Source organism: Athene cunicularia (assembly GCF_003259725.1).
Source record: "Athene cunicularia isolate RWA chromosome 3 unlocalized genomic scaffold, athCun1 chr3_part1, whole genome shotgun sequence".
Lineage (NCBI taxonomy): Eukaryota > Metazoa > Chordata > Aves > Strigiformes > Strigidae > Athene > Athene cunicularia.
In genome coordinates this window covers 69,769,405-69,795,000 of record NW_020799097.1, presented here as the reverse complement: position 1 = coordinate 69,795,000, position 25,596 = coordinate 69,769,405, and the positions used below count along the sequence as shown (strand labels likewise).

Genomic DNA, 25,596 nt, shown 5'->3' with positions numbered 1-25,596 from the left:
TTTTTCTTATTTCAACTTTCCAAACTTATAGCATTTTCACTGGATATGGAAAATTCACGACAGCCCTTACACTGTCTTAGCACTTCTTATATGTGATCAGTATTATTTTTTGTTGGTTTCTTGGTTGCAATGGCTTGTTCTACACTGATGATAATATTTCATCTTGAAGCAATGTTTCAACTTCAGTTTTGAACTACAGGTTCAAGACAAGCCACAAAAGTAATTGACTATTGCTGTTGAATCAGTGCAAAGAAAATAAACCCTGCTTGACTTCTGCCTATATTTGCAATGAATCAGCAGAATATTAGATGGAAAAATCAGGATAGACAGTAATAAAGGCAATAAAACATAACTCCAATAGTGACAAAGAAGTACTAATGTGACTACACTGAAAAGTGATATATTGCATCTAGAATACTATGTTCACTTCTGATTCAGATGAAGAAAAGAACAGTCAGGCCAATTAGAGATGTGGAATTTTATTTAGGATAACAAGAACTTGGAAGCTTGAGGAACAGTAGAGACAAACTGCTCTTTATAATTTTGCCAGCGGAGTAAAAACTGTAACTTGCAAAGAGAAATATAGTGTCAACATATTGTGTCTACATACATTTAAAGTCTAACTAGAGGAAATTTTCTTATATGTAGCTGTAGGATGTTCTGAAAATGCATTTCAGCAGGAAATGAGATCTAAATGTAAAATCTAAAAACCTCAGCAAATTTGAAACGAAGCATGGTCAACCTGTATCACCCATCTGATCTGGTTGTTTGTAGTATTTGGGGTTGGACTTAATGCCTCTTCTCATTTATGAAACAGAAGGCTATTTTGTGAACATCTACATGAGACCATCAAGTGGAAAATCACAATGTTTTCTTCCTTAGTGCTGGCCCTTTCACTTTACTTGCCTGGAAAATACTCTTTCATCGTGATGTCCAAGTGCTTATTCTTTCTACTCATCCTGAAATGTTATATAAGGGTGGATACTATAAACAGATGCAATGTTTTATGAAACACATACTTCAGACAGCTATGAGACTTGAGGTTAAGGAAGTTCAGGTAATACAATCTCCTCCCTGCTGTTTTGGAGTAGAGCAGTAGTAAGAACTGACAGTTGGTGGTTCTGAGGATGCCTAAGGATTAAACTTTTGTATTCATCTACAGAACCTTTCTACAAGCAATGTATACACTGTTTGCTCTCCATAGCCTTATATTTCTTTTCCAGATTTTAAAATTTTCTTTTTATCAGAGAACATTTGGCCTTTGGGTTAGTTCGCAAAGGAGCATCATTATGCACTGCTGTCACCCACATACAGCCTTCTTTTCCTTTACCAACACAGGAGCAAGCATAATTTTTTCCACATTTCAAGTGGTAGCAGATTTGAGAAAGTAAACAAGTTATCCTTGAAATGCAGTTTGCAACCCTAGGAAAATACTGCAGTGAAGTTACCCTACCTTCCCCAGGATATCCAGCCTGAATGGTATCTTTAATTTCACTACAGAGACAAGAAATCTGCAAAGCTGGCTGAATTCTTGCCTGAAGTAGATGCTAAGAAACAGATAATGGAGTTACAGAAGTGAAATTTGCACCTCCTCTTTCACAGCATAGTATTTTTAACCTAACTTTGTATATTAACAACTGTTAGTAGTATGAGCAGGGAAGATAACATGACCTCAGTGGAACATCAAACATGGAAAATAACTATATATAACTAATAAGTAAGATCACTAACAGAAGAAAAAAGAGGGATGAAATATTTGAGATGTTTGACGTACTGGTCTTCTGAAATGCAGTGGGTAGCGATATAGCCTCTGACTAATAAAAATACTGGTTACCATATGTTGAAGGTGGGTGAGGTTTTTTTAATTGTTATTATAAACATGGATTGCAGTGTCATCAGACCAAATCATCATCAAGGCAGAGATACATGGGTGTCTGTGGTCAGAAAGAGTTCCCTAAGAAGTGGTTGTAACAAACTGTGGGATGCCTGCACAGGGATGTCAGTAAAAAATCTCAAGTATCCACTTTGTTGATAGCAATGCTTAGCCCTGTCCAGCACTTTAGTGTCTCAGAAACACCACTCATTAGTGACACTTGTGTGTTATAAATTATTATCCCTATGTAAATTACATATAGAATATTAATAAGGAGTTCTGCACAGCCTTGTAGCAAATCAGCTGGGGAGACAGCAAAAGCTCTGAGGGGTTTCTTGGGTCTCAGTCCCACACTCAGCTTAAAAGAGCAAAATGCCAGTTTGTACAGTTCATAAATTAATTATTCCCCAAACATTCTGGCACTCCTCTTCCCATGAGAGAAAGAAATCAGGAGAGCATCCAACTCACCTCCAGTGAGACACAAGAAAAGTATTTTTGCCAATAAATAACCAACAGGAACACAACAACAGTCCTCCCAGCAATGTGCTTCTAAGTAAAACAGCACTGAGCAGTGAAGTAGAACAGGAAAGAGAAAGTATAGTAAATCTTCTTAGGAGTAACATCAGTTTTAATATCCAAAACTGGTTGACTTAACATTTTTCTACCTGTTTCAGTGTTCACTGTTTTGTTCTAGAGCTGCATAAAGGCTTTGTGTGCTAGAAACCAATCAATTTTAACTTCACATGTATAGCTCATGCATCGTTGCGTGCAAAGTGATTCTCAAACAAGCTGCAAAATAAAACCAAGTTAGAAAGGTTGCTAAAAATAGTAATTTTCAAGCATGTGCAAAATTTGCAAGGTCTAATAGGTGTCAGTTTTGCTTCTGGTAACAGACAATTCAAACAAACAAAAACCACAAATCCCAAAGGAAAAACAATTGCAGTAACTCGTTCAGGTTACATCTCTTGGTGCCTTACCTTTCTCAGAAAGGTCAATCAGCTCCTGGTGGATTCGATGTCAAAACCAGCAGAAGGCTCTATAGGTGACACAGTAAGTACCACTTGCCTTGATATTTAAACAGTTCTTGCCTCATGCCCTTTCAGCATTGAGCTGGGTATGGGTAGCTCAAGAACACTCTACTTTGGTTCTCCCCATGTCATCATGCACCTGATAAATATGTTGTATTTTACCTGCTGGTCATTTAACTTCCTTTGTATCTCCTCAGAGTCACAAGTTTCATAGACGATAGGTTTGGACAGCTCTGACTCAATGTGGGCAAGCCAAGATCTCAGGCTACTCATGTTCTTATCCAGCTGCTGCACTGCAACGAGGGTCTCCTTCAACTTCTTTACCCTGTAAAGAGAGAGAAACAGCAGCATAAGTACACCCTGAAGGAGAATTTCCACAGCATGTGTTTCAGGAAGTTTTAAGAGAAATATAACTTAGATGGCAAGTTTTGTTCTGAAGTCTTCCATTATTAGGTAACAGAAGTATACTATATGTGCAAATATAGTATACTGCATTATAGTATACTGCATTCATAGGTTGAGGTTAAGAAAAATTAAAGGCTTACTATGCCAGACAATATTTTCAAGGCTTCTGTACCTTTATCACTTGAGTTAAATATTTGTTAAGGAAAATATTTTTTTTTAATGAAGTTGCACATATAAAAACCCCAAAACAATTTAAGTAATTTAGCTGTGCGTTTGACCAATAGATGACAAAAGTTCTTATTAGACTACAAATAACATCCATTTAACCAGTAGTGGTGGTGGAGTGCATTGACTGAATAGGTCTTTTTCATCCCAGTGACTTCTAAACATTGAACTAAGTATCACAGAATGGTTTGGATTTGAAGGGACCTTTAAAGATCATCTAGTCTAACCCCCCTGCAATGAGCAGGGACATCTTCAACTAGATCAGGTTACTGAGAGCCCCATCCAACCTGGCCTTGAATGTTTTCAGGGGTAGGGAAACATTCCTCTCTGTGCAACCTGTTCCAGTGCGAAGACCTGTCCCAAAATAAGTAAGTTTTAGAGAGAGAAATCTAGTTGAGAACTTAGTGAAAATTCCTGCATGGTTACATAGCAGTATTTTTCTTGAGACCCTGACCCAGCAACAGCAATGGCCTGGAAAAATTAAATGGGGATTTTTTAGTCAAGGGAACATTAAGATTAGAGAGTGAGGAAAATTTGACTGAATTTCCTTCAGCCTGTTTCAACTGCAAAAATGACTGTTAGTAATACCGTCCTTAGTCCTTCCTTCTTATCCCCATGTTACATAACATACATTAGTGCGTTCTGAATCTTTTATGCTTCTATTATTCTTCCACCTAAGTGTTTCAGTATCAGAAAGCTTTAAGAGATGAGTGCAGCTGAGAACGGACTGACTAAATAAGGTTGAAATATACAAGACTGCCAGATTCATCAAACAAAACTCCACCTGACAATCCTATAATTTGAACATAGCAATTCTCAGTTTTTCCATAACACTAACCATCAAATTTATCAGTTGTTTCCATATTTAAAACAGTAGGTGCAGCTGACCATTAAGAGTCAAATATGGGTGTCCTTTTCTTACAAAAAAAAAAAAGAGGAGAGATCTTAATGTCAACTTTAAAAACTTAAAAGTTAAATATTTCAAATTTTTGTCTCTTTCTAGACCTCTCTTTAGATCACACTGCGGCTCTTTAGCACCAAACACACTTAAGAACAGTTTGAATGCATCTTTTGCCAGAGTCTCTGACCAACAGCTGCAGGACTGTGATCTGAAAAAAAATCTTGATAATTTAGAAAAAATCTGTGTAATCTGAAAATCTGGCTATTAAGGGACTGAAGTCAACACAATCCTACTGAAAGACTGCCTTAGTCCCTATGATCAGGTTATCCCAAAACACAGCTTATGTTTAGCATTGGAGAGAAACTATGAGAACAACCAATGTCTGGGGGAACCATCTCCTCATCACCTATGGTTTGTACATACAGTGCTCTGTGGGTTTGGACAAATCAAAATTTGCTCATAGGGTGAGCAAGAAGGTTGGTTATCACTCTTTCAGAACTCACATACAGCTTTCCAGTCTCTGACATTAATTAAGAGGAATGAAAGAAATCCTGCCCATTTTCTGCTTAGATTTTCAAGGCTGGATGCTGCTGATCCTTTGCAGGAATGCTGGAGTGGGGAAGGGAACAATGAGTCATGCCAGCCCTATGTAGCAGCAATGTCACTCTATCATTTGCAAACCCAAGCTTTGGACTGTTTTTTTTTTTTTTTGTTTGCAACTGTATAGTGCCCTAACCTCTGTGCTGGATTTTATTTACATTTTGCCTGCAACACCTGATAAAAGGCCTGTCCTGTTAGTTAGAAGATGCCCTCTTTGACTCAGGCAGACTTCATGGAAATATATCCCTGCCAGAGCAAAAAACTACTCCAGCCCAGAGAGCTATTTTCAGCCACATGACTTAAGTTACCCAACAGAGAAAAAGGTAAAAAGCATGACATACGAAATAGAACACTCCAACCAAACCCAAAACCTACTGCTAAACTTGCCTTCCCGCCAAATTGTTGCAATTCCCTGTAAAAAAAAAAAAAAAAAAAGAAAGAGAGAAAGGGACAACTCCCTTCCTGCCCCCTGATACATTTACTGTTAACACTGTTCTTTTTTTTTATACCCAGTCTAACTTAACAGGTTCCTTGCCCATGGTACAAATAGAAGCAAATAAAGAAGTGTTTCTGGGAGTATGTTGGGCTTACTTCAACATATCTGTGAACAAATAATAGATGCTATCCATCATGTCTATGAATATTCCTTCTGAATTTTAGAAGGCAAGATGCCTATGGTCTTCATCTCAATATTGTGCCTGTGTACAAATAATGTCTGCTTAGAGACAACGGTCAAATTATAAACTATACGAGTATGCAGAATCCCCAGCCAACTGTAATTTTGACCTTTTGAGATTTCATTTACAAGATTATGTTTAAATAGTTAATTATTCCAATAATCATCTCGTGCCTTTGTTGCAGCACTATGGCTGTTAACTGCAAGAGACTTGAAATAACTCCTCTCCTTGATAACGAAAATTCCACACTGAAATCAAAGGGTTGGACCCATGACATGTTTTTTTCAAAGGCTGTTTTTTATATAACACACACGCACACATATCAGTCTTGCTGCACTTTACAAATACTTAAGACTCTCAGAAAGGAAAATACTGCAGAATTCAATTGTTTGTTTTTATGATTTACTAATGAAAACTTACCTGAAAATTGGAATGGGCTTATGATGCTTATGTTTTCATGTTTCAATTACTGCATCTTGGTTTCCCCAAGAATTTAATAACTTTAAAATGTCTATTTTATATTAAGAAAAGGCAGTGAGAGAACAACTGGGAGCCGAAATTAAGCACAAGTACCTTTAATTCAACTAGTCCTAAATTAGCCTTAGATTCAACTTAAACCTAAACAGGAACAATGCATCATATAGAACTCATAGCTACGGCCTTAGTCATTTAGACAGCTGGTTACTAATATTAAACTTTAAAAGCAACACCAAAGAAGTCAGCAAGAGCATGTTAGCTAAGTCTGTACAAAGCCAGTAGAAAGCAGAAAAGGTGGTGGTTGTTTTTTTTTTTAAATCTACCTGGAACTTGAGACAGAGTTTCAGGAAACACTCTATGAAATAGTGAAACACATTATATAGTATTAAAAACAGGTTTTTTTTTTAAAAAAAATCAGGTTTAAAATAACTTTTTTATGATTAAAAAACATTACTTGTCCAAAGTACAGTACTACTGCATACCATGACACTAAGTACTGCCAGTTATATTTGCTCTTCAGATCACAGTTTCCCCTTTCAAAGAGTAAATTACTAGAACTCTGAACAACCCCAAAACTTCCAGGAAAGATAATGTAAAGAGGGAAAAAGAGCAGCTGAATCAAATATCCAAGATGATGTAGGCTGAGTTCAAGTATTACATGTAGTTACAAACAGTCATTAATATGTAAAGGACAGACCAGCCTCAGCAAGTTAAGTCTGAAATACTTTCTTTACAGCCTCTCTCCTTCTCTGCCTTTTGCTTTTAGCCATGCCCCTTTGATGACACTAACAGTGAGCAGACAAATACAAAGTCTGCTTTCTCTCATGTGTGTACATGCTCTTGTATTTAAAAACAGCAGTAAAAACATTCTACAGTTTCTTTCAGACAGCTAAGAGCATTTACTAGTCTGCATCAGTAACAAAAAGTTATTCTGGGATCCAAAAGTACTAGCTGTAAAGCAAAGTGTGCTGTTATTACTGTCAGCTATTTTTACACTGACCAGCAAACTGTAATTTCTTGTTAAGATATTGATTTCTACATATCAATATTTCAATTAGATATAGCAAGCCAAGACTTCAGAAAGAACCGTATCAATCAAAAGCAAACAAAAATAGCTGCCTGCCTTGTGATATCACAATTACAGTCTGGGAGATCTGAATCCACACTGCCGTCCTCCGCCATCCTCACAGCATGCAAGTCCTCTGCCACCACCATGAAATTTTCCAGCATTAAAACAGAAGAACTTCCACTCCAAAAGTCTGCAAACACTGTGCTTTGGGCGGGGGGAGGAAAGGGGACACACTTCTCTTTGCTGGTGAGTACTGTACAGAAAATGTTGCATGCCAAACAAATGTTAGCAGCCGTTGCTTGATAACATGAGACTGAATGGTGACAAGTGGTCATGTTTCTAAATAAAACTTGCATTCATCAACATGTGCCAGACTTATCTCCAGGAATGTGGACTGTGAGTGCTAGGGGAAGGGATGAAAACACATACAAAAAACTCTGCAAAGCCTAAGCAGTTGTAGCAATAGCACTGCTTCCTGGTTGTAAACATCTGTAACCATTTTTGCACTGGGCTGACATATCAGAAAAATTAATCTGAAAATGTTCTAGAAGGACAGAAACAGAAGCCTCTGATGCAGAGACACTGCTACCTTTCTGTAGCTGTCTCTTCTGCAGTTGCAGACCTCTTCATAATGGAAAGGCAATTAAAAAAAGTGGATAAGGAAATAGAATGTGAGAAAGAATGAAAGAGTATTTACAGGTGAATGGAGAAGTTCCACTGCACAGAATAAAACTAACAGGTAAAGATTCAGACTGGATGCATATTACCATACCATATTACTAAAACATTTTAGTAGAGCACTTTTTATTCATTCACAGCTGTAAGAAACAAACCAGTAAAAAAAATGCTCCAGGCAAGGGATGACTGTAGCTTTGCAGAAAAGCATGCAGGCTCTAATAATTTATTAACGCTGTCAGGTATTCAGAATATGAAGAGATGTATTTTATTCTCAACTCCAGAACAATTAATTTGCATTTACAAGCTGAGTGCAATGAAAAACATGTTATATGATACATTCCAAACTCCAAAATATCATAACAGGAACACATCCCAATATATAACAACATAGTCTAGAGAGCCTCTGGAGCCTGCTAAAAATTATTTTGGGAGATTCAAAACCTTTTGCCCAGTGGGAATTCAACATCAATACAAGTACTTTTTACATACACTTATCAACAACTTGGGCTTTAACTGCTCTCATTCTAAGCTACAGCTAAACTAGCAAAAGTTCCACAGTCTAGCACCAAACCTCTCCACTATTTATTTCTCCACTCCATCTATGCAATGTTGAAATTTGCTGAGTTCTTCTCCCTTCAGTAAGCAGTGGAATGGAAAGGGTCATATATTTAATGGCATACAATAGTGCTGAATATGCTAGTTGAGAAGGCTAAGCTGAAATGATCTGGAAATAAAAGTAAATAAATATTTTACATAAATTAGTTTAGAACTAGGACTTGAAATCCTGCTTCATGATAACAGAATGAGAAAGTTTAAATGTATATAATATTGCAGTTTATATCTCCCCACCCCAAGAATGATACAGAATTCATGAACCCTCACCTGTCCCTATAGAGGACACTAAACTCCAGTACTGAATAGACAATACAGATCTTTTAAGGATGAGTTTTACAGTTCCCGAATGCAAGTGTTTTTCACTAGAAATTTCCTGAAGGAATTATTTGAATATTTGTCTGAGTAGGTTTTTTAAAAGAAACACAAAACCACGGCAAATGTACTTCATATTCAACAACTGCTGATGTATCACATCCTCTGAAATTAGCATGCTCCTCGACTGTAATGCACCACTTCCTGACTTAATTGTTCTGTAAGAAATATAATGTTCATTACTTTAAAATGAACCACTATAAAAGGAGCTGGAGCCACAAGAATGCTTCTGCTTACATAAAATTTACTGCTCCCATGCTTACAGATTTCAGAGGAGGAATGCAGTGAAACCATGTGAAAAAAGATGATGAAAATAAACAAACCCTTTTGTTGGTAACAGGACCAAAGTATTCTAGTTCGTGTGTCCTTATATCACAGAAGTGTAAAATATAAAGTATGCACATATTTTGTGCAAAATCATTGTCGGTAATGGGAGGAAGGCTGTAGCACGACTCAACAGAAAGTATTGAAACAAATAAACCAGTTTCTTCACATATCAAACAATAATCCTGTGCTTCAAGTTATGAAAATTGCTGTTATATTTTTGACCTTGAGTAAAAACAGTCTTTCAGCCCAATATTCATACATCTACTTGCAGTTGCTTTTCTTTATCACTGAAAAAGTAAGCAGGCAGAAAAACTAAGACTTAGTTTTGGAACGGCTCTGCTCAAATCCAAAACTACAAATGCACGGTTTTGATTCCTCTGCCAAGAATTTTTTAGAAAAACTACATTTGCACCCAGTTTTAAGCACTCATCTGGAGTAAGATGGTACTGGAGCAAGGCTCACTAAAATCTGACTGCTACCAATCCTATGTCATTCTAGCAGGTAATGTTTTGAATTGACTCTTCCTGAAGAAATTATGTCAGGTACCACAAAGTAAAACAGCAAAGTGAATTTCACAGAAATGTGTTGATGGTTAAGAATAAACTCATTTCACAGTTAATGAAGAAAAGGCAGATAGGAAAAATATATTAAATTCATGACATGCGGCATATTAATTTGTCTCACATAGCATTTAGAAACTAAATAATTGCTTTACCTGGCTGCAATAAGATCTAGAAGATGTTGCCACCTGTCATTGATCTTGCCAAGTTTATACTCAATCTCTGATGCCTTGCTCTCATGGCTGGCTTTAGCAAGTCGCTCTCCCATTTGCTGGAGCTGGATTTTGTTCTTCTGGGCTACAGCAATTTCTTCTTGATAATCCTGGACAGTAAAAAGTAATCCAGAAGTCAGGTTACATATTCTGAATGCTCTCTGCTCTACACTACTAAAGGAACCATACAAAAATATGAGTGAACGTTGTGGTTTTGGTGATTGGTACAGTGGGGAGACAATCTCTTAAATATTAGATGTACAACCATGAAAAACTTTATTAGAAGAATGAAAAAAAATTAAAAAACCAAATATATCAGCTACAGTTAAACTCATTACAGGTAATTCTGATTGGACATTTACTAAACCATTCAGATGCCTTTGACTTTGCATTCACTTTATTTTCTGGTATCCTGGGAGGTCATACCTCAAGAAAGACAGGAAAATGCTGCACAGCAAGAGAAAAACAAACACAGTCTTACCAAAACTTATAAACATCAGCGTAAGGTAAAACCTCACTTTTAGCTAATTCAGTATCCTCTTTGCAACACAAAACAAGTAAGCAGTTGAAGAACAGTATGCAAGTGTACACACATTGCACTATACCTTTTTAAGTTTCTCAATCATTTCTTCTATGAGGATGTCACCATTTTGAGAAACCTTACTTTCCATTTGTGTCAACCACTCACAGAGCTCCTTGTTCTTCTCACTGAAGACAGCCCACTCATTCAGTCTTTCACTAACTTGTTGTCGACGTAAGGAGACCTTAAAACATTTGCAGAGAGTAAATAAAAACAAAATAGTGAATGTATTTAAGAAATGCTTCAGTGTGAACACCTCTGGCTCTGCAAAAGTGTTCCAGCCACTTATTTGCCATTAAAACAAACTGGAGTTGTACTGCAAAAACTTTGTGTGACTCCCTGTAAGTTTAGAGGCAAGTGTTAACCTCAGGTTTCCTGGTAGCTACATCCTATGCATTGAGAGAGGCATTCAAGTGTTACGCTCAGTAGCCTGTCAATATCTTGTTTTATGTCTCTAGCCCAAAGTTTTCATTAGAAGATAAAGAAATTTTCTTACAATTTTGGTCACTTATAAAATGTTATAAAGTACATTAATGGCTTCTTTTTCCTCTAAGATATTAAACCAAGAGGAAGATACAAATGCTTGACCAAAGGAGAAAATAGATATATACATACTGTAGGCCAAACTCCAAAAGACTGTGTGATTTGTGCATGAGCATGATTTGTAAGTACAATCACAAAATCAAAGATACACTATATTTTGCATAAACAATTTTCTACTTGAGTTCCAATACACTCATTTAATTTCTCCTGAATGGGCATGACACCTTGAGAGGCTCCAAAGGACTGAGGCATGCCCTGACAAGAGAGAATAGGCATAAAATATCTAACAGGCAAATGTTGCAGTTAATAGAGGAGGAAGGAAAACATTTCTATGTTTAAGAAATTGCTATAGCAGTGGTACATTTCAGTCTATGAATAGTAATAGACAAAGACAGGCACTGAAATCAAAATAGCAGCAAAGGGTGAGCAACAAAGTCATCTCTCCTGTTTCAGACATTTGTACAACTACTTACTTCCTCCCCATTGTAATCTGCGTTGTTTCTGAACTTCAGCCTTTCAGCTGAGAATACGAAGCCTGCATCTGCTCTTTCATAAACAAAAGTGATGTGTTCTTTAACTACTGTGTTAGGTTTAACGGGGGCATACACATGATCTCACATTTCCTTTTTGCGGTTCTAAACTTGATGGCAGCTTTCCGGAAATAACCAATGGTTGAACAAAGTGTTGCACTAGGTTACATCCTGAAACATCCAGTATGCAGAAAACTAAGAAAAAATTTCTTTACTTGTCCCCCTTCTTTACCATAAGCATACATGCACTGACTTTACTGTACCTACATCAGCTCATTCAAATGCAACTAACCCATTACAAGTTCTGTGGTGTTAACTGTGAAGGATCTTTCCTACTTTGGGGATGTTTATGAAGCTTTCACAGGTACCTTACATGAAGTAACTATTTCAAAGTTAGCCCTGATATATCCAGACTGCAATCTTTACTGAACTACAGAAATATCATTAGGATAATCTGAAAAGTTGAGTGAGGGAGACTCCACTACCTGGATTTCTAAGTGCAAAATGAGGCAACCAACACACTAATAGCATGACGCACCTGAAAAATCAAACAATACTCTTCAGCTCGTTTTGCAGCTAAGCAAGTCACCCTCAGACTAAGAGAAATGCATACTCCAATGTCTGAAGCAGCAGGAGCTATCAGTATAACTGGAGGTACAATACAGTAATGTTGAGCAGGGAGGGGACATCCTGTCTGAGCACACCTCCTCCACCAAAGCAAACTGTATTACTTCTGTTTTTCCCCCAGGCAGCCATGCCACAGTCCCACAGCACACAGTGTGACTTTTTTTGCTGGTTTGTCAGCACTGCTTAAATATGACCTCATGGCGATAACAAAGTTCAAGAGATCTAAAACCACTAGCAATAACTAAAGGAAGCATTTCAACTGATGTTTTCCCTGATTCAGCACAAATTCAGTTTTGAATCTGAGTGTGCCTACATGCATCTTTTCTAAAAGCTGCCACTTGCATTCAATTTTTCTCCCAACATTTTGTAGTCTGAATCAGTGCTCAGTACTATACTTGCCTGGTGGCACAGCTCCTCCCACTGTCTGTGTAGAAGCTCTATGCGCTCACTAAGGATTGAGATATCTTCTGCGCTGATATATATAGACAGGGTTTCCTTCAGTAGAGAGAGGTGTGCAAGGTCATCTGTCCATCCTTCAACAGCATTCTCTAACTCCTTAAAAGAAGTGCACATGGAAAAAAGACCAGTTTGCTAACAAATAAAAATCTGAATGTGTTGATGAAGCATGAAGACAAGCATTGATATCCTACTGAATTTAAGTCATATCTGAGCAGACCCACCATTCAAGCAGACTGTTTCAGCCCTGTTTGAAAAAATCCCACCAACTGCATATGTCCAAATATCTTCAGAGTTATGAGAGGTAACTCCCCAATAGAGAATGTTATGTCAGCCTTGTAACAAGTAGTCACAAACTAATATATTACTCAAATCTCTCTAAAGTTCAAAGGTATTTGAGAATTCCAAGTATTGGTTTGGACTTCTCTGTGCTGAAAATATTTTCAAGTTGTAATCCATTTCTAAACTGCAAAGAATACTGCAAAGAATACTGCACAGAAATGTTATCTAAGATCCCTCACAGTAATCTTACCTCAAATAAAAAGCACTAGACCAACAGTTTAGATACCATGAGTTTAAATTTCAAATTAGAATTTCTAGAATGAAAACACACCAGTATCTAGCGCTTCTACTGTACTTTTCAGACGTTGTTCTGATCTTACTTTGATCAGATCTGTATTTACCCTGCAGGATTTGCATTATAGTGAGATCACTCAAGTATTATGCTTTCCAAATGTTACATGGATAGTTTCTTCTCATAGGGATGTCTGACTGGTTTGCATAGTCAGTAGTGTGAAGCCTATAACAATGGAACAGCTTACTGCACAAATTCAAACAAAGATGAGACAACAGTCAGAGTAAGTGTTTTACCTTGCAACGAATCTGCTCTGCATGCAATTCATCATGGTGTTCTGGCAAAGGTTGAGAAAGCTTTTTTTTGAATGATCTTAGCTTCTCCAGGGAGTCTCCGATGCCCTTTTCAGATTCTTCCCAGTCCTGAAAGCAGAATGTTTATTAGACTTCAATTCAGATCTGGATTATACCTATGTCAGTTGATTTGCCTAATTAACCACTGAACAGTGAAAACTTTTTTTATACTAATAACATGTCCTGAAATCCTCCTCTAAATAATACTCATAGTCTCAGAGCTTGAGTTGTGTCAAATTTTTTGTGTGCAGGTCTCTGCTAATAGAAATACACAAGCCAAAGCCCCTGTTGCCCCAACATTGTCTAGATTCTACTCCATCCTTTCAGAAAAGCCTCTCGGTGACAAAATTATTTTCCACTTCCTTTCTTGAATGTTTATATTAAATATGCCATTGTTCCTTGACAAAAGCTCCATTCAGGTGCATTAATCTCCAGGGAAAAAATGTTGTTGGGGATACTGCAAATTCAGGTCGATTGAAGAACCTATAGTATCTCCTTTAAATTATGATTCTATCAGCTACCCCCAGCTATAGTGTTTGTATACTTTCCAAAATTTTAAATGTGTCTAATGCAATCAAACCATCCCAATCATGTGACAGTATGGTTTTACCTGCCTAGCTTGCTAAAGCCTATTAAAAAGGTACTCACAGACAGAAAGATGTCTAGTAAGTCAGTCAACCCATAAGGAATGCCAGTTGTATGATACCAGAAAATATGGAACTTGTTTCTCTTAGTCTTCGGTTTCAAGATACTCTCCTTCTGACACTGCCTTTGTATTTCTCTCCTGCCATTTTTTTTTTCAATCTATGCCAGTATTTCATGATCATCTTCAGGATGGAGAATTAAAAACAACAGGTCTTACAAAAACCTCTTCTCTTTAGTGTCTTCTTTCTTCTCTCCTTAGTAATATGATCTTACATGACAATAGCCTGTGATTTTCTTAATGCAACACATACTCTTCCAGAATATACACTTATGCTTCCCACATGGTTAGAAGACCACTAAAAAGTCATGTAATTAAGAACACGATAGCTTAATGTAATAAGGCTTGATATTTATGAGATAATTTATGCAATTTGCATGGCAATGTCCCTACTTCTTCACTGTCAAGCATTAAGTTCCATATTTTCATTGGGACAATATACCACGGAAGCTTCAGTCTCTCCAGTAACAGCTTTCATGACTAAAATTTCCTGACATAATTCCCCCACTAGAAGCTGAGGTATGATGAACAAGGCTTGAAAGAGGAAGAAAAAGTTACTTATCTGAACTTTTCCAAAATAATATTTCATTTTCTTGCACTGCTTTGCTTCTTGCTACTTTCAAACAAAACTAAAGTGTAATTCTGTAATTCTATTAGATTTCTGAAACCTCACTAAAGGCACTTGCCTTATTCTATTAATATACACAATTCCAATTTTCATTATCCTCCCTAGAATGAGTGAGAGAAAATCAGACAGACCCAATTTAAATTCCAGCCTATCATCTTCAGTATTTAAAGTGAGGTTAGCAGGCATTTTGGACACTACTTATAACAAAATAAAGTTCAAGTGTCCCTTCTCCAAGATCACTGAAGTTTATTTAAACTAGCTAATACTCAAGACACTGGAAGGAAACACAGACTACGACGTTGCTAGATGGATCTTGACATCGGCATGTAGAGGGAATAAGGCAGGTATATTTTCAGTGCAGCATGTATAAAAATTAACCAGCGTTGTACAAAATAAAATATATTTTACTATATGTTGAAAATAGGACTGGTAGTAATATCCTTTATCGGCAGTGTTCTGGAAATACCAATTAAGAGACATCAACAACATACAAGTCTAGTGTGAAGTACTACCATTCCTAGTTTCAGAGGTGGTGGAATGAAACTGCAAGCTCATGTAGCGTATACGCAATTTCTGGATTTGTGCTTATCTCTTGAGAATGCTTTTCTTCAACAGCATACACAGTGAGAAACCACGAACTTGCTGAAGATGTACAGAAGAAATCACACACTTACTTTCAGTAGTAAAGCAAGCTGTTTCTTTTGTTGCTCCAGTTGGGTGCTAGCTATCTTCCAGCGCTCCTGAATTTCGGTAAGTTCTGTCTGCAGGGCTGCCTCAGCTTCACTGTCAGCAGAGAGCAATAGTTGCTTCCCAGCTTCCACAGTGAGGATATAACTCCCTTGCTGTCTTAGGAGAACTTTCTCTTTAAGCTGAAAATAGCAAGTTTTCTGTCAGCTTTTTCTTCTTAATTACAATTAAGAATTCAATATAATTCATTCTCAAGCCCATACTTTATTTGATTGCATACCTTGGCTTAAGTATGCATTACTGCCCAAATGCTTTACCCTAACCTTTTCACAGTCATTTACTGCAGCAGACTTTTAGAAAATTCCTCCAAGGAGATAAAGTCATTAAAGACTTCCTTCTCTTCATTAATATCAATATCTCCATTGCTCTTAAAGAGAAATAGTTCCTCCTAGAGCCTGTTATACTTATAAGGTTTATTATTATATGTATCTTCCATCCCAAAGGCTTGAAGACACAAGCTGCTCAATAGATACTATTAAGCTCACATTCAGATGGATACTCAAGGTGTCCTTTTTTCTTAGTTAGAATACATTCCTCAAACAGGATATTGTTTTTTTCAGACAGTTTGTGTGATGTTAGCTACAAAGCAAAACCAGAAGCAAACAAGGCTTGAGAAAGAGGGCTGAGTAAGTTCTCTGTTGCATGTTCTTTATGAACTTCATTTCCATCATACTGCTGCTTCTGAGGCTATGCCAGTTCCAAAGACAATTTAATATCCAATATTGCTTTCTGCAAAGCATAGTCTGAATCTAATATATCTTTAACAGTGTTTTAAATGATGAAGGCTGTAAAAAGGGTGGGGATTTGTTCCTCTTTCTTCAAACACACTGGACATACCTGCACTTCATCCAGCAGTGCTCTGGCTTGCTGCAATGGGATGGGAACATTGCCCAGCCCACTCACTAGCTGACAGGATATTTCCACCAGCCACTTGCGCAGCTTCTCTGCCATTTCCCTATAGCGTTGCCACTGATGTATCTGACTGTCAATGATCCCCCTCCTCTGCTGTGCCCGGCGAATTACTCCTTGCCATTGATTGCTTAGAAGAGTCAGCTTCAGATTAAATTCATCCCTATTATAAATAGATAAATAAATAAAAATACATAGTAACCTTCAAATTTTAATCTATTTGTTTAATGAAATAAATTGAAAGGAAAAGGAAGGTGTTTTCTGGCTGTCAATTATGAAACACAAGAAGAGAAGAACTGAAGACTCATGATAGCTGACTGAGGATGAGAACTTCACACTTCATGTACTGGGAGAATCAAAGAGCTCCAATTATTGAGGCCTTAAAAATCCCAGACCTTTAACACATAAAACTTCTACTTTCTCCACAGAAATATATAAAGAAAACCCACAGGTTTTACCAGTTTGGATTAGCCAAATTCATAGTAAATCATGGACATTTCACAATTCACCCCAGATTTACTACCAAGCTCAGAGCAGACATAAGATATACACAGCATTAACAGTATTCCCAAATCCCAATAAATCTATTAGGACCATGATACCCTTAGCAATGTCAATGCATATGCACAAGTGTGAAGCAGTTTTTCATTTATTTGATCACAAGCATTTAAAATAAAATCTCAGACAGCAATGAATTCCTATTCCTTCACATTTAGGCTGCAGGTGATTATAAATGGCAGTAAGGAATCCTCTTGGTAGAGACAAATCTCCAGCTGGCATAAATCAAGCATAACTCACTAAATCTGTCACTGCAGGCTCCTTTGAAAACGTGACATTTTGAAAGTACATCAAAACAGACATATATGTAACATGCTTGATAATACAAGACAAATCTTTGTTAGAGAAGCAGCCTGAAGGCTGTTGTATTCCCAAATGCATTCACACCTTCACATACCACAGAGCATCCTAAAGAACACCGTCTTATTTAAGAACTGGCTAATTAGTAACTTAGCCACAGTGATAGTAACTTCTGCCCCAGAAGAACATGATCTGAACACTGACATCTGATAACTTCTCTGTTTGGAAGTCCCCCAATAGTCTTAAGTATTACTTCACATAACCAACAGCAGCAACAACACCAGGAACAGCTACCTGTCATCCACCTGTCCTTGTTCTAGGAGGTGCTGCCCATCAGAGATAATTGAATGTAAAATCTGCTGGCGGCTGAACATCTCTGCCTGGAATAGCTGTTGTACAGGAAACAAGGATGTTAAAACGAGATCTTACATTTTAATTCTATCTGTTTGCACTGGTAAAAATTAATTTTCATGTATTTTATATAATTTCAAATGAATTTGATGAGAGTTTTATCATGAATTTAAATAGAAACACATTTAAAAATCTTATTGCTGCATTTACTTTCTGCTTCTAGCAATTATTATTTCCTTGAGATTTAAAAAAACTATTAAACAGCTAATATCAACAGGAGATAGGTTTTATGTCTCTGAGTACAATTGTATGATTTGCACTATACTTTACAAAAAATGCAGAGTATTTATTTCATGGACAGGAAGTGTACTTTTTATTTTCTGAGATGTTTAAGAATATTACAGCCCTTTGCCTTGTTAAATTGAATTTATGCATAGATTGTGTATGATAGTGTTATACAAACTTTTAATACAATTTTACACTGTCTACAGAACTTTAAAAGACATGGCCAGCCACGTGTAGGAGCTAGAAATCAATTTTCCACTTCCAATTTTTCCCATTTATTTTCCATTTTTCCCCATCAGTCACAATAAAATTTCACAATACCTGGTTGACCTGGTTACCTGGGAGAAGGCTGAGGTACTCAATGACATTTTTGCCTCAGTCTTCACCAGCGAGTACTCCAGCCACACTGCCCAAGATGTAGAAGGCAAAGGCAGGGACTAGGAGAATGAAGAACCATCCACTATACAAGAAGATCAGGTTTGAGATGACCTAAGCAACCTGAAGGTGTGTAAGTCCATGGGACCTGATGAAATCCATCTGTGTGTCCTGAGAGAACTGGCAGATGAAGTGGCTAAGCCACTACCCATCATACTTGAGAAGTTGTGGCAGTCCGGTGAAGTTCCTACTGACTGGAAAAGCAGAAATATAACCCCCATTTTTAAATGGAAAAAAGGATGATGGAGGGAACTACAGGCCAGTTAGTTTCACCTCTGTGCCCAGCAAGATCATGGCGAGGATCCTCCTGGAAACTGTACTAGGGCACATGGAAAATATAGAGTTCATTGGTGACAGCCAACATGGCTTCACTAAGGGCAAATTGTGCCCGACATACTTGGTGGCCTTCTACAACAGGGTTGCAGCGTTGGTGGATAAGAGAAAAGCAAATGATGTCATCAACCTGGACTTGTGCAAAGCATTGCATGATATCCTTGTCTCTTAATTGGAGAGACATGGATTTGATGGATGGACCACTTGGTGGATAAAGAATTGGCTGGACGGTTGAACTCAAAGAGTTGTGGTCAATGGCTTGATGTCCAGGTGGAGAGCACTGATGAGTGGTGTTCCTCAACGGTTGGTACCAGGACCAGTGCTGTTTAACATCTTTGTTGGTGACATGGACAGTGGGACTGAGTGCACCCTCAGCAAGCTTTGCCAACACCACCAGATTTGCGGTGCGGTTGACACGCTGGAGGGAAGGGATGTGCCAACCAGAGGGACCTTGGCAAGCTTGAGAGGTAGGCCAGTGCAAACCTCATGGAGTTCAACAATATCAAGTGCAAGATTCTGCACATGGGTTGGGGCAATCCCAAGCACAAATACAGGCTGGGCGATGCGTAGATTGAGAGCAGTCCTGAGGAGAAGGACTTGGAGGTATTAGGGGATGAAAAACTGAATATGACCCAGCAATGTGCTCTTGCAGCTCAGAAAGCCAACCGTATCTTGGGCTGCATCAAGAGAAGTGTGGCCAGCAGGTCGAGGGAGGGGATTCTCCCCCTCTGCTCTCATGAGACCCCACCTGGAGTACTGCGTTCAGCTCTGGGCCCCCAGTGTAAGAAAGTAATGGACCTGCACAAGTGGGTCTACAAGAGGATCATGAAGATGATCAGGGGGCTGGAGCACCTCTCCTATGAAGACAGGCTGAGAGAGTTGGGGTTCTGCAGCCTGGAGAAGAGAAGGCTCTGGGGAGACCTTATAGTGGCCTTTGAATACTTAGAGGTGGCCTACAGGAAAGATGGGGAAGGACTCTTTTTACAAGGACATGCAGTGATAGGACAAGGGGTAATGGTTTTAAACTGAAAGAGGGTAGATTTAGATTAGCTATTAGGAAGAAATTCTTTACTGTGAGGTTGGTGAGACACTGGAACAGGTTGCCCAGAGAAGCTGTGGATGCCCTGTGGATGCCTGGAAGTGTTCAAGGCCAGGTTGGATGGGGTCCCTGCCCATGGCAGGGGGGTTAGAAATAGATGATCTTTAAGGTCCCTTCCAACCCAAACTATTTTGATTCTATGAATGATTTTAAAACTCTCTGATTGCTTAAATAGGAATTAAGACAAAAAAATTACCTAAATGCTCCTTAAACAAAGATGACTTAAGTATATACTACTTAAATTTAACATAATTTCTTTTAGTAATAGTATATATCTCTAGATAAGGTTGTTTAGGAGTATTCTTGTGTTGATGAAGGTACACCCAGGCATCAGCTCAGGAATGGACTCGCTCCATGTCCAAAATATTTTCAGAGAGATTAAAAGACAAAATATACTGACGCTTGAGATTTTTTAGTAATGTTGTTTGCAGTTGATGGAAGTTTACTCTTGCATGAACTGAGAGTCAATATACCCCAAATTCAGATTTCTTCCCTCTTACATGGCTTTCCACCAGCTCAGACTGTGACGTACCAATCCCTGCATCTTCTACTGCCAGCAAAATACCCACTGGCACCTGCACAATTAAATCCCTCAAGCACATTTTATGTAGCTTAGGACTTTTAGACGATAGACTAATTTTTCAAAATGAGATTCTGCCTCTCTGAATCATTGAGTTAATTTTGAAAACATTACCCAGGTCATAAATTTTCCCATAGACAGTGTCTAATTTCCTTGCAGAAATACTTGATAGTGTACTTTGAATACTCTGGCTCTTATGAATGACTGAGCCTGAACCAGAGGGAAACTAATTGCTATACTATTTCATGAACAAAACCACAATACTGTGGGGTTGTGAATTTCATAAAGGTAACCAAGAAGGCAGAAATTTTACTTCCTGCCACATCTATTTCTGTCAAGTTAGGGGGCATGGATGAAGCACAGGAGGCAACAACATCTCCCAGCACTGCTGACAGATTGAGGCTACACTGAATACAACTTGCTAAAAAACACCAACAAACCCCAACAAAACCAAACTCCCCTAAAGAGACAATTTTAGTATTTTTTTAAGAGTAGAGGGGAAACAAAAGCTTATCAAGCATGAGGAATTCTGCTTCGAGTGGAGACACTCAAGCCGTACCAAAAAGCAGAGACATTTCTGTCAACATCCAATTGCTCTCTGCATGTACACTGTCTCTGTACATAAAAGGGATACTCCATTACGGGGATCACTTGCCACCCCAATTTTTTCTCATATGTAGTTCACTATGAATCACAGAAATAGGATTTCAAAGAGGGTGGAAAAGAGGGCAGATGTTGGAATGCACAATACAAGCACACTGGAAAAAATTTAGTAATTGTGCTGGCAAGGAACTTCCCCTTCCCCTGCCAGCACTTTTTCAAATGCTGATAGACTTATCTGATGCAGATGCCAGTGTTACTGCATAATAATTGAAAAAGATATCACCTCCACTTCGCTGGCTTGTAAATTTCAGTGGAAAGTTATTTCTAAACAAGGCCACTGAGGTAGCTGGGGTCCTCTTTGAATAAACACCAGCAAAATTATAAGTCAGCACTTTAAAGCTGATAACAGAGCTGGAGGCATTTCAATATCCATTCTGGGAATGCATGTGGAGACAGAATATTTTTTTGTTATCTTCAAAAATACAAAGCAAACCAATGTGAGAATTCATCTCAAACAGTTTAGTTTTGACCCTTTCGTCTGCAAGGAGTGGAAAGAAAATTCTCCATGAGTATCAGGAGGCACTGCAAAGAACATTGAGTACTGAATACATTTAAGATTATATAAAATGCCAAAAGCTTTAGATAAAGTGCAGTTTGCAACATTTTCTATGGATGAATTGCAGTATTTAGAAAATCAGGTATTAGTTGTCTAAATTCTGAGAGATGACTTTATAGTTGTAATAAAAAAACCCTTCAGAGTACCTGATTAACACTCACCTGAGCTACATGCTCAGATCAAGGTTTCAGGAGAGAATTAACTGAGGTCTCAAGACAACTGAATACAAGAAGATTGCTGTTATCCCCTTCAAAAAAGTTATAGCTATGACTGTACACAACAACAGTAGGAAATTATCCACTTAGACAGTAATGTGTTATGGACATTCAAATCTCAAAGACCTGATATGTCTCAACTTACGAAGACAGCGTCCAGTTACTGCTGGCAGCACTGAGAGGAAATCAAAGGGATGATGTTTTTGAAAGCAAAGGCACTTAAATGCTAAAGCAAAGGTATGCTAAAGCAAGCAAAAATGGTTGTGAATTACTTGCTGCTGTCAGACATACATCCAAACACTATGCTGTGAGATACAAGGCAAGAGCAGGGAAAGGACATGACTCTCCCTATGATCTGGCCTGAGTCTATGGGTAGGTCAGGCGAAAAAGTTGTGGGAACTGAAACTACTGCAGCCACATGGGAGCTTTGGTATGAAAACTGACTTGTCTTACTTGATCTTTACCAGGATTCTTGGCAGTAACAATATGGGTGGAGAAAAAATGTGCATCACTTGAGTTCACTGAAGAATCATAAATGCATCTTCTAGTAAAAACTCTAAATTGGTCTTTCCCTGCAGCAAAAGCAGGGATAGTTCTTGATTTGTTACAGACAAATGACTCCAGCACACAGTGAAGATCAAAACAGTTTGTTCTCCAAGGAAACATTACCAAATGGAGGCCCAGTGATGAGTTCTGTAACTCAGTATTTGACAGAAAAGCCTTTCTTTAGCATGCTATTCAGATGCTGTATATGTTGGCAATTTAATAACAAATAAACAAACCCATAATAAACTGAAAGAACATAGATTTTCTCCAGTTAGGACTGAAGACAAACGGCCAAATTGCATGAGAATAGTTAGGTTGTACAGGAAGACTGATAAAAACTTTGATTTCCTTGGTACAAGCCAACCTGAAGCAGACTAAATGTAGGGGACAAGCACTCATAGGCATACTCATATATTATACACAAATGCAAACAGTTACTCAAATCCTTCCCCAAACTGGTTATTATTGACAGATTTGTAATGCTTCTGTTTTTAAGTTAAGATATCCTCAAACAGTGCAGGCAAATGTAATTAAATTCAAGACATACTATTATATTACTCCACAAAAGAATATGCATTTCATATATGTATAAATAGTATGTGTTATAGTTATGTATAAATACACATGATAACTTGCCTCATGTGCCCTCTGTTGCTCTAGAAGGCTCTGGTAGTTTCCTGAAATCTCTGCTGCCAGCTTCTGCTCAGTCTGAACTAATAAATCCATCCAAGTCTCACATTTCTCCAAGAAGGTCTGGTGCTGCAGCATGAAAGACTGCAGCTTACTGAAAGACAGAAAAATGGATTCAGAGGTCTCCTCCTTGCACACACAGTGTTAAGAGTAGTACTTTTCCAGCAGAATTCTAAATCGGATGGTAACCTGTCCCCACTCAGCTGCCTCATTCAATTTATTTAGTCAACACTTTGCAAAGTAGAGGTCTTCCTCCTTTAAAATTATGTTTATTTTTCACAAAACCAACATTTCAGTTCAGTGCCTTTTCTCTTTATAAGTACACCAAAGAAAAGGAGCTTTGGTTAATGAAATATCTGAAACGTTTTCTATATTCTGCAAAAGGTATACTTTCTAGCTGTTGTAATCTAAGAAAAGTATACAACAATCTTGAACTATCCCCACCTGAATCTCTCTGTAGTCTGAGATGAGATCAGAGACCAATGTCTGTTCAGGTTCTGCATCCTTTTGATTTCTTTATCATTCAGAGGAAGCCTGTAACCCAGCTCATTAAGACGGTCCAAATCCGGGGCCATGCTGCTGAACTTCAACATTTGACTCTGCAATAACAATAAAAGGGGTAACTAAGAAGTTTGGTAGTTATATTATAGACTGCAAAGTTATGAACTAGCACTCAATTAAATTTGGAATGGCCTTGGTTGCCACCAAGTGGCAAGCAATCCCTACACCAGGAAAAAACTCTTATTTCCAGTTTTCAGCCTCTGATCCCAAACCAGGAGAGGACTTATGTTCATGTTTAAATGCAGAGAGAAGTAAACTCAAATTGCACTGAAGTATTCTGCTGAACTGGGGATTTACTGCTCAGAGTGGCAAAAGTAGGCTAGTGTTTGAAGCCATATGACTATATTGTCAAAAAAGTGAGCCTTTTTCCTTGTTTCTTAGCCTGAATGCTAGGCTGGCAAATTCCAAATTAACTTATTTAACTTTTCATTTTTTGTTTTGCAGTACAGAAATATCCAATTCACTATGTTAGGAAAATGTCCTGGTTTTTAGCATGCCCAAAGTGGAATTACATGTATAGTCAATTCTGACAGTAAAATAGTAGAAGATTAAAATTACAAAAACAACCTAGATGGCAAAGTTCATCAACTTCCTGTCAGATCCTCTGGAAAAAGAGGGAAAAAAAACCCCAACAAAACGACCAAAAAGAGAGAGTGAAAGAGCTCAAACAGAGATGGTACACAGCACAAATATTTCTTCAGTATATCAAGATACCCAGAATGAATAATAAATGACTTCATCCCTAAACTAAATACTACTGAGACAGGAATTACATAAATTCAAAAAAGTCAAGAGAAAACAAGCAAAACTTGCTAAAATTTCCATTCTCATTTTAATTTGATATTAATTTTATTCTAAACAGTTTGCCTGTCCTTTTTATCTTTACTTGGGGGCAAAGTAACATGGACAATCACTCCCTGACTGCCATCAAACTTTTAAATTCTCAGTCTTACACTTTGCATAAATGACAGTCCTTTAATACATACAGAATGCGTGTATGATAATTGTGTGTACACTGTGCTACAAAAAAACAGGCTAACAGAAAAAAAAAATCAACACTTTCCGCATCTATTAGTCACCTTAAGTTCCTCCATTCTACTCTGTATTGTTGAGAGATCAGATGAGTGACTGGGATCCTGTCCTTTCAATATTTCTTCTGCTTCTGTTATCCAGGCCTCAAGGACTTGCAGGTTCTTGGCAAAGGTTTGGTAGTCCAGCACTCCAGCCTTGAATACAAAAGGACCCACAGTTTAAGAACTTGGGCCACATAGCATCCATATTGACATTATACTCCTGGTGATTCTCACTATAGATCTTCAAACAGCTCTACAGGCTAGGAGCAATTCTAACTGCTGCTTTGCTCACAGACTGGAATTACTGGGTTATTTTAAGGTTAGAACAGATTATTTCTGATCATAGCAAAAAGGTAACACTTCAACAAAGTGCATAAATATCTCCTTGCTTGAAACACAACTTCGTCTAGCTTCCTTTTATGAAACTAACTACTCTGCTTAATTTATTGTCAGCAGAGAGAACCACTAGTTGCTATTATTGCAATTTGAAATTTAAAACTTCTCTTACGTTTTCTCTCCTCACAGCACAGTGATGTTATAAGCACATTCTAGTGCTGGATTTCTTGGGTAAATCCTCTCAGCTTTCTCACCCATACACTTTCCTATGGAACACATTCTGCCACTTTTTTTTGCTCTTTAGTACCTGGTGACACAACCAATTAGCAACATTTACCGAACAGGC

At 37.8% G+C, this 25,596-nt stretch overlaps 1 protein-coding gene across 1 annotated transcript in view; it reads right to left on the bottom strand.

Annotated features, from left to right (window-relative positions):
- Positions 1 to 25,596, bottom strand: part of SYNE1 (spectrin repeat containing nuclear envelope protein 1) — a 317,817-nt gene that overhangs the window by 30,010 nt on the left and 262,211 nt on the right. The window contains exons 122-132 of the mRNA XM_026844552.1: positions 24,921 to 25,067; positions 23,725 to 23,879; positions 23,227 to 23,374; positions 17,822 to 17,916; positions 16,598 to 16,832; positions 15,688 to 15,882; positions 13,626 to 13,751; positions 12,699 to 12,854; positions 10,625 to 10,783; positions 9,963 to 10,129; positions 3,064 to 3,226 (exon numbers count right to left, since the gene is read on the bottom strand). Of these exons, the coding sequence (XP_026700353.1) occupies positions 3,064 to 3,226; positions 9,963 to 10,129; positions 10,625 to 10,783; positions 12,699 to 12,854; positions 13,626 to 13,751; positions 15,688 to 15,882; positions 16,598 to 16,832; positions 17,822 to 17,916; positions 23,227 to 23,374; positions 23,725 to 23,879; positions 24,921 to 25,067 (1,746 nt within the window). The remainder of the gene's footprint in view (positions 1 to 3,063; positions 3,227 to 9,962; positions 10,130 to 10,624; positions 10,784 to 12,698; positions 12,855 to 13,625; positions 13,752 to 15,687; positions 15,883 to 16,597; positions 16,833 to 17,821; positions 17,917 to 23,226; positions 23,375 to 23,724; positions 23,880 to 24,920; positions 25,068 to 25,596) is intronic.